General features: G+C 48.1%; 1 protein-coding gene across 1 annotated transcript; it reads left to right on the top strand.

Annotated features, from left to right (window-relative positions):
* The first annotated feature begins 3,027 nt into the window (after positions 1–3,027).
* LOC128335291 (uncharacterized) lies at positions 3,028–9,154 on the top strand. Its single transcript, XM_053273300.1, has 5 exons — positions 3,028–3,185; positions 5,056–5,214; positions 7,387–7,515; positions 7,780–7,917; positions 8,822–9,154. The coding sequence occupies exons 1-5, from the start codon at positions 3,183–3,185 to the stop codon at positions 8,903–8,905; spliced, it is 513 nt and encodes a 170-aa protein (XP_053129275.1). The 5' UTR covers positions 3,028–3,182; the 3' UTR covers positions 8,906–9,154.
* Positions 9,155–9,667: the final 513 nt, after the last annotated feature.

Below are 9,667 nucleotides of genomic sequence, written 5' to 3'. Positions count from 1 at the left end.
CACGTGTTTCACCGTCCCTCTTTGTCAAAACAGTTGAATGCTGGGCTGCCTTTCTAGGCTTTCTTTTAAAAATGCAGCTCTTCTGTTCACTTCAGCAGAAATGCAATTCCAGGTAAGTATGGATTTCCTTTTCAGCATCTGCTTCCAGTTTGGCACTTCTTTTTGTTTTGTTCTGAAGGGCCATGTGAATCCTGGCAGAACTCAGAAATAGTTTTTCTTTAAGGCTCTCCCTTGGTTCCAGCTTATAGCCATACAGTGATTGGTGAGAGGAAGTGACGGTTTGTGGGTGAGTTACCTCTTGACTAATCAGGGAGGATTTATTTTCCAATCTCTACCTGCCTTTATGCCTGCAGGTTTCAAACCAAGCAAAGTGTCATTATGGTTGGTTGTGCCACACCAGGATATTCAGTAGATAATTATTGGAGAACCAAGTTTCCTACATGTGGCTGCTATAACAAACCCCTCACCAGTTGAGTATGAGACCCTGAGGCATGCTTTGAGCTGTGCAATGCCTGTTGTCTTTGTGTTGGCCATGGCTTGACATTGGCTAGACTGAATAAGAAGCCTTATCCCAAGGAGAGGGACCCCTGTGCAGCAGCAACAGCAGTCTTTCTCGATGCAGGTACAGGCTCCCAGATCACAACTCTTTAGCAAGGCACTGCAGATGATGCACCTGCAGTAAATGTGTAGAGAATTTTTCTGTTAGAAGCTATATGTCCTCCTATAGATTAACCACTGTGTGTAGTTTAAAGTGGGAAGGGGAAAAGGAAAACCCCTTCCAGAGTGGAGCTGTTTCTACTTTTGCTTGCTCATTGTAACAGCCTTTGTTTCCAGATAACTGTCTGACAAATACAGATGAAAATCACTGACACCTGTTGTCCTCTTTCTTTTCCCAGTTCTTGGGAAGGAGGGTAATAGTAGTGGTCAAGAATCCTCCCTCGTTGAGCATGAGCAATGAGAGGGAGGCAAGCTTGCCCTACTTGTGCTGGAGAGGGAGGACATGCTGAACCACCTGTAGTAAGCATCTACAAAACAAGCTTTCACAAACAAGGACCAGAAGCTAGCTGAGAAAAACGAGTGGGATCCAAAATCCACAATTCTAGGTTGGACTGAAACTTGCCACTTTCTTCTGCTGACTCGTGGGCCTGTAGAAAAGCTGCTCCTAGGAGTTGGGGGCTGTTAAAAAGCATGGGCCGATGGGCACTTGGAATTCAATCTGCCTTGCTGGATCCTGCCCTCCTTATCCTATCAAAAACATTCAGCCAGATTGTTTTGTTAAACAGCCTCCGTATTGAAGGGTTTTCCTCTGTTCATCTTATCAACAACCCTCAGGAGGTGGATGGTTGCTTTCTGATAGTTTTGGACCCCTTTCTTATTTGTCTGACTGGCAACTGCCTTGACCCAGTGGCCTACCCTCTTTTTAAGTGCCTCCCAGGCCCCTAACAGATCTTCCTCTGCATCTGATGGTTTAGGGATCTGTCGTTTCAGTTCTGACAGTACAGCATTTTTAAGGGGCTTGTCACTTTGGGCCTTAGGGTATAATCACCCCAAGGGTTTACCACTTGCGATTATCTCAGACAGATTGCAATGGCCATGGGGTAAGTGAGAGAGCCAGGGTTGTGTAGTGGTTAGAGTGCTGGACTAGACGGGAGACCTGAGTTCAAATCCCCATTCAGCTATGAGACTTGCTGGCTGACTCTGAGCCAGTCACTTCTCTGTCAGCCTAACCTACTTCACAGGGTTTTTGTGAGGAGAAATTCAAGTATGTAGTAATTATTTTACATTTTACTACAAAATGTAATTAATACAAAATGTAATTATTTTACATTTTATATCCCACTCTTCCTCCAAGGAGCCCAGAGTGCTCTCTGGGCTCCTTGGAGGAAGAGTGGGATATAAAATGTAAAATAATAATAATAATAATATAAGTAGTAGTTTGCATCTGTAGATATCAAAAGCTGGGGGAGGGCCCCCCCGAATCTATCTAGCCAGCTAGCTGATCTTGGGTGGGGCTTTCTAAATGGACTTTCTAAAAACGGAGCGTGGGCACTCCCTAAAGGGCCTCCGAACCGGTTCTGTGCACATCCCTAGAAGTACTTCCTTTAGTTGGCCCTAAATTTCCTGAAGACCGCCTTAAGTGGTGTAGCGGGAAATGCTTGACTAACAAGCAGAAGGTTCCCGGTTCCCGCTGGTACTATATCAGGCAGCAGCGATATAGGAAGATGCTGAAAGGTATCATCTCATACTGGGCGGGAGGAGGCAATGGTCAACTCTCCTGTATTCTACCAAAGAAAACAACAGGGCTCTGTGAGTGCCAGGAGTCGAAATCGACTTGACAGCACACTTTACAAGGAAAATTTAACTGTCTCACAGCAAGAGAAAACAATGATTTTCTCCTCCACAGAGGGTCTAGCATCCGTTTGGTCTTCACAGTCTTCTACATGAAAAGGAGATGACCACCTTCGACTTCTTAAGGGGGATCTGTCTCTACATTCCGTTTCAAAAAGCTCCATACTTTGTTTCCAGCAGAGTCATTGGACTCCTCATATACAGGCTGCCGGTTTTCGTCCCATCTCCTAGGAGCCTGAATCTCCTTCCGTAATTGATGCCCAGATTTGGGGGTGGGCTCCATCCATCGTTGGGACATTCTCCTTCCACCCTAGGCCCACCTGGGGTTCTACTATATCCCCCAAAGGGGTGAAACTGGGAAGCCCTCCAGGAGCGCCCCCCACCCCCAGCACACCATAAGAGTGCTGCTGCTCCTGGGGTGCAGCCTCGCCTCGCAGTTTTCCTCTCTGCCCTCCAGGAGGCCTCTCACCGAGCAACAGGAAAACAGCTTTCTGGGGTGCTCCGCGTGGGTTTGATCGTTCTTGCGCAGGTGCACTGTCTGTGCCCGTACGAAGTGGGGAGGAGTCTCCCGCCCGTCCCAGGTTTCCTTCACAGCCAATGGGGAGCCCGCCCCAGGATTCCCTCACAGCCAATGGGGACCCGTTCCCCGCTTTGAGACCCGCCCACGCCTCGTAGTTTAGCCAATCGTCCAGTAAGCTCACTGTCTCGAGGGGTTGTCATGGAAGCGGCGCTGGGCGACGCAGCCAACGGTAGGGCATAGAACTGAAGTCCCACCCCTTGCCAGGCGAGACTCCGGCGCAACCTGGACGTTAGTGGCCCGGGCTGGACGACAGATGGTGAGGGAGCAACACCGGCTGCGCGACCGACCGACCGCAAGCAGCGGGGAAGAGAAGCGGGCTGGCTTGGGTTTCTTCCTCCTTTCCTCGGGGGAAGCGCGGCAGCGGCGCCATTTTGTGGGCGTGGCTGTCGGGAGCCCGTGGGCGTGGCTATCCGAGGGGTGTGTGGCTGGGTGGTTCTAGCGTTCCAGCCACCAGGGGGCGAGCGGCGCTCCCGGGGGATGCAGTCCAGGCTTCAGAAGCCCCTGCTACTGATGACAGGCAGCAATCCAACTCACAGCATAGCTTCACCTGTCGAATTATTTTGTGCCTACTTAGCTTTTTAAAGTGTAGGAGTCCTGCTAGAAAATAACGACGAGATGCTAGGACTCTCTGGCTCAGTCCCAGCCCCTGCCCACCTATGCAGAGGGTGCTGCTCGCCTAGACATCAATATGTGGTCTAGATAGATAGATAGATAGACAGACAGACATAGAACTTCAGTGAGGGGGGGGGGCATTTTAAAATCTTGTCTCTGGGCCCACTCCAACCTTGCTACGCTCCTGAGAAGGAGGATGCTACTTCTGAGTTCTGCCCTGTGTTGAAACACACACACAAGAGCCAGCAATTAAAGAACGAGCCAAGTTGAGAGCGTGTGCCTTCTGTTGCTTGCAGGGAGTGCTGGAGGTGGCATTTAGAAGCTCCAGCCTGCACTCTGAAGTGGTTGCTCTATTGCTCCATTTTGCTGTGCATGTAATATGGGCCCCTGCAGCATCTGGCCACACAGGGAGGAGCATTTTCCCACTCTGCTTCTCTAGATTTCTGGCTGAGTGCAAATCTGTGGCCAGCCTCTCTCTGTCTCTCCCTGTTCATGCATGCTGCCTGGTGATTTGACATCTGTATTCACTCTGGATCTTTGGATGTTCACATGCAATTCACACTAGGGACCAGAAACTGATGCTTGAACCCTGTGTGAACTTAGCACACCTTGTGACTTCTCTTCAAAACAGCCATGGCAGAGAACAATGTTACACACTTATTTTTTTAAATACTTTGTTTAAATGTTTTAAATACAAATCAATTTTCTAATAAAAGACATGGACAACAGGTATACTCGCATGCACTCTTCAAAAGCCCAGGCTCAGGCTGAATGTGAAAATGGCCCCATCTGGAGAGGGATCCCCTTGGGAATGGCGCTCTGTACCCAGCCATCCCTGAGAAGGCCGTGTGCCTTTCTCTCATGGATCCCACTCCATGAAATTGATTGCCAGGAGGATTAGGACCAACAAATGGAAGTACTTTTTCACACAACGCGTGATCCACTTGTGGAACTCTCTACCAGTTGCAGGGGAGTAATGGCAGGTGCGAGGGCATGCCCTCAACTCCTGTCTGGGGCTTCCAGTGGCATCTGGTGGGCCACTGTGCAAAACAGGATGCTGGACTAGATGGGCATTCTTGGGCCTGATCCAGCAGGTCTGTTCTTATGTTTCATATGTGGCTCTTCACCCAGGCTTCTGGATGAGATTATGGTTCTTTGTGTTTTACTGCTCCTATTTGGTGTTATGTATTATTATTTTATGGGTTTTTACATGGGTTAATGGGTTTTTAAATTTTTATATAGAGATTATTTTTATATTTCTATTATCTGTACTCTTGTATTATGTATTTTTGAGATCATCTGTACCTTTGTATTTTAATTATGCATTGTTTTAATTATTTGTAAATTGCTTTGAGATTATTTTAATGAATAGCAGTATATAAATTGAACAATAAATAAATAAATATGCATTCCCTGGCTGAGGTATGCTGTCATGGGAGGGGCACTTCAGTTGCCTAGGCTTGGCTTCTCATAGGGTTGGTGACCTCTCCCTCTTGGGTGTTGATCCACTCCAGGCTTATAAGGGCAAGCAAAACATTCCAGGACCATCCCGGAGGAAGGGGATGACAGGTCCCAAACTGGAACTCAGTGCCGATCAAAAGCAGCAGATGCGGGATGCCTTTGACCTGCTGGATGCAGACGGGACAGGGACCATCGATGTGAAAGACCTGAAGGCAAGCAAGTACCACTTCCACTCTGCAGGAGCGGCCTGTCCTAATGATCCAGGGACGAGGAGTGGGTGAGGAGAGTAGTGCCAAAGGAGGCACAGCTGCCTCTCCTTCCCAGAGCTCCATTTGCTCCCCCCTCTCTCTCTCTGTCTCTCTCTCTTGCTTTGTGTGTTGCCTGCAGGCTGGCCATTCGTCAGATAGGGCTGCACAGTTAACTCTGCAACTCTGCGGGCAAATGGCCAGCCTGCAGGCAGCACGGCTTTCATTTAAAGCTGGGATGGGATGGTAAAGAGAAGAACAAGTGGAGCTCTGGGAAGCAGAGCCAGCTGTGCCTCCTTTGGTTCCCTCCCCTCGGCTTGTTGGGACAAGCCACTCCCGCCCCCTCCCTCTCCAATTCTTATTTATCTAGAACAGAAGCCACTTCTGTCCCTTGAACTCAGGGTGAGTCTCTTGTATATTTCAATTTTAAAAGGAAAAGCACAGCATTCCCCCCCGGCTGTTTGATGTTAAAAACTATTGATTGCATTGGCTTAGTGTCAGGTGGTTGGGATAATGCCTGACACCTCCTGTACTTATGTATTTTTTTAGTACTGCTGCTTTAGTCCTTTGTCTTGGATTTGAGTCATTATTTGATGTAGGGACGTAGGAAGCTGCCTTCCACTGAGTCAGACCATTGGTCCATCTAGCTCAGTATTGTCTACATCAGGGATTCTCAACATTGGGTCCCCAGATGTTATTGGACTTCAACTCCCACAATCCCCAGCTCTGATGTTTTTTGGGTGGGGGTTATGGGAGTTGAAGTCCAATAACATGGCAGCAGCTTCTCCAAGGTTACAGGCAGGAGTTTTCCCAGCCCTGCCTGGAGATGTTGTTGCTGTATTTGTGATATTTGTAGACTGCTTTAGGTGTGAAAACAGCCAAGGGAGATACAAGTATAAACTTAATATATTTTTGACAGACTCATTTTTCAGTAAATAAGTCTTTGAAAACAACCTTCTCTGCCTTTGATCCCAGCCTTGGGAAGTATAAAGAAAACCAAAGAAATGCCAAGTTTCTCTCTGAAAAATAGATCACCTTCTCCAACATCTGAATGAATCCGCTGGTACAGTTTGTGGGGGCTGGAAAAGGCAAGTGTGTTTCTCTGCATCTGAGTCAGCATGATTTATTACACAATGTTGGAAAGTTTTTTTCTGTTTTACTGATACACTTTATTTTGTCAAAAAGGTGAAGCCTGTCCTTCCCCTCCTCCCATGCTAAATCTTCAGTTCCCTGCTACTGCGAAAGCTAGGGGAGGAGAGCTGGTCTTGTGGTAGTAAGCATGACTTGCCCCTTTTGTAAGCAGGGTCTGCCCTGGTTTGCACTTGAATAGGAGAATACGTGTGTAAGCACCAATATATTCCCTTTAGGGGATGGATCCATTCTGGGAAGAGCATCTGAGGTTCCAAGCAGTGTTCCCTCTAACAGGGATTCCCAGATGTTGTTCACTACAACTTCCAGCATCCCCAACTGCAATGGCCTTTGGCTGGGGATTAAGAACATAAGAACAGCCCTGCTGGATCAGGCCCAAGGAGGCCCATCTAGTCCAGCATCCTGTTTCACACAGTGGCCCACCAGATGCCGCTGGAAGCCTACAGGCAGGAGTTGAGGGCATGCCCTCCCTCTTGCTGTTACAGGAGTTGTAGTCAACAACATCTGGGAATCCTTGTTAGAGGGAACACTGGTTCCAAGTCCCCTCCCTGGCAGCATCTCCCAAGATAGGGATGAGAGAGACTCCTGCCTGCAACCTTGAAGAAGTTGCTACCAGACTGTGTAGACAATACTAAGCTAGATGGACCAATGTTCAGACTCAGTATATGGCAGCTTCCTACATTCCTATGTAAGGTCTTCCTATGTCCCATGGCACTTCTTTCTTCTTAAAAGGATGACTGAGGTTCTCCGGAACCCCAGCCTGTGCCCCAGAAAATGGGTTAATGTTTACTTTCTCTCCTGCTCTTTGGTTGTCCTTCCTCTTGTCTACTGGCATGGATCTCAGCCTAACCTACTTCACAGGGTTGTTGTAAGGAGAAACATAAGTATGTAGTACACAGCTCTGGGCTCCTTGGAGGAAAAGTGGGATATAAATGTAATAATAATAATAATAATATAATAATAATAATAACTAACAATCCTTCTCTGAAGGTGTCAATTCGTGCCCTGGGCTTTGAACCAAGTAAAGACGAGCTGAGAAAGATCATGCTGAACGTGGATAAAGAAGGATCAGGGAAGATCGGCTTTGACGCCTTTTACTCTGTGATGACTCACAAAATGGTTGGTGGTGCCTGATTATTCAACAGCATGTGCATGTTTACAAAAAACACACCACACACAAAGGAGTTTTGGGAGCAAAGCTCATATCTGGCTCCCCTGCAGATGATGATAGACTACAATTCCCATTTAAACGTGAGGGAAGGGACAAGGGAGTCCAGGGGAGCTTGTGTGTGGCTTTAGCCTTTTAATGTCCTTTTCTGGAGCTGGTGGTGGCCACGGAATAGAGATGCACCTCTGAGCCCTTGTTTGCCTCTGTGTGTTCAGTCAGAACTTGATCCCAAAGACGAGATCCTGAAAGCCTTCAAGTTGTTTGAGGACCACAAAAGTGGAAAGATCTCCTTCAGTGACCTCAAGCGCATCGCCATGGAGATTGGGGAGAGCCTGACTGACGAGGAACTGCAGGTCAGTTTTGTAGCATGTACATTTTCAAACAAACACACTCTTGTATACATTTATATATACAGAGCGAGCTAGCTTTCGGAACAATCCCTGAATATTTGTTGTTGTTGTTTGTTTGTTTCATCCAAGGGCCTCGGACTGCACCCCTGCTGCTGATGGTGGCCTGCAGCTCCCACCACCCTGGGCCCTTGTGACTTGAGCTGATAGGAGCTGTAGGCCAACAGCCGCTGGAGGACCACAGTTTGAGACCCCTGTTGTTGCCGGTGGGCGAGTTGCTAGAGAAGAGAAGCAAGAGAGTCCCTGGCTGTGTCATACAATCAGGCTTTTAAAGATTCCTAGGAGTTTGAGGCCCCTGCTCAGAGTCAGCTTGTGGGATTTAATTCCTGGATGCTCTGAGGAACGTAGGTTTGCTCACATGGCTCCAACAAAATATGGATTCACCTGAGCGGGCAGCTATTCCTGGGGAGCCCTTGTCTCCTGGGCCTGAGGAGCTGCAGCCTCTCTCTCTCTTCTTGACCCATCATCTGCTTGGTCAGGTCAGGGAGTGGCCCACAAGTGCTGCTGTTCTTGCTGGTGTCTGCTGGGGACAGACGGCCATTGGCTTCTTAGCTTTATATTGGCCTCTTCTAGTTACAGGTGTGCAAGACCTTTCTCCCCCTTCAGTCCTCCATCTCTCATGCATTGTGCTGTTTGTTAAAACAACATATGGGTTGTTTGTGTTGTGCGTGCCTATGCAAGAATGACCAAAAATGAAGCAGTAATTACAGCAGACGTGATTCGTTATTCATTGGCTCCTCTTGGAAAGAGTGAAAGACCAACCAAATGGTTTGATTTTTCACCCCCTTGGAAACTAATGCAGAGGCCTTGCGCTAGCTGCCTGGGCCCCTGATTCTTTTCTGCCCTGCAGGAAATGATTGATGAAGCTGATGTGGACGGAGATGGTGAAGTGAATGAGCAGGAGTTTTTGAGGATCATGAAGAAGTACAGCTGAGTGTCTCTCTCTTCTTTGCCCCACCACTCCCCATCTCTTGAGCACAGCTGCAGACATACCAGAGAAGCTTGTGGCATTCTTCCAGCCCTACACGATCTTCAGAGGAGCAAAGGCACAGCCAAGGATCTTGTTGCCTTCAGGGATACAGAATAGGGGCTGGGGGTGCCACTGTTTTTAACCTGTTACCTGTTTTAAACTCTTCACAGCCATTGCAGAAAGCATTAAAAGCACCTTGCACCATTTCTGAGATGCTTGACTTGGGATTGTTTCTTAATGTTCCGAAGTAATCTCTTACCCTTCCTGTTCGGCAGGATCTGGGAGCAAAGGGGCAGTGTTTCCCAGCCACGAGGGCTGCCATTTCTTCTGAGATTGACATTTAGACATCACTGGGCTTTCCCTCCCTTCATTCTCTTAAGAAAATAAGAACAGCCTTGCTAGATCAGGCCCAAGGCCTATCTCGACCAGCATCCTGCTTCACACAGTGGCCCACTAGATGCCACTGGAAGCCCATGGGCAGGAGCTGAGGACATGCCCTCTCTCCTGCTGTTACTCCCCTGCAACTGGTACTCAGAGGCATCCTGCCTCTGAGGCTGGAGGTGGCCTTTAGTCCTCCGACTAGTAGCCATTGGTAGACCTCTCCTCCATGAAGTTACCCAAACCCCTCTTAAAGCCATACTGGTTGTTGATTGTCACCACATCTTGTGGCAAAGAATTCCACAAGTTGATTATGTGTTGTGTGAAAAAGTACTTCCGTTTGTTGGT

This window comes from Hemicordylus capensis, chromosome 11 (genome assembly GCF_027244095.1).
Source record: "Hemicordylus capensis ecotype Gifberg chromosome 11, rHemCap1.1.pri, whole genome shotgun sequence".
Classification (NCBI taxonomy): domain Eukaryota; kingdom Metazoa; phylum Chordata; class Lepidosauria; order Squamata; family Cordylidae; genus Hemicordylus; species Hemicordylus capensis.
Note: the sequence above shows the minus strand (reverse complement) of the source record. Positions and strands in the feature narration are given on the sequence as shown.

Bases quoted from the DNA above. Each gene is read 5' to 3' on its own strand.
- LOC128335291 (XM_053273300.1), top strand. The intron at 5,215-7,386 runs GCAAGCAAGTAC...CCTTCTCTGAAG, and splicing joins TCGATGTGAAAGACCTGAAG to GTGTCAATTCGTGCCCTGGG. The intron at 7,516-7,779 runs GTTGGTGGTGCC...CTGTGTGTTCAG, and splicing joins CTGTGATGACTCACAAAATG to TCAGAACTTGATCCCAAAGA.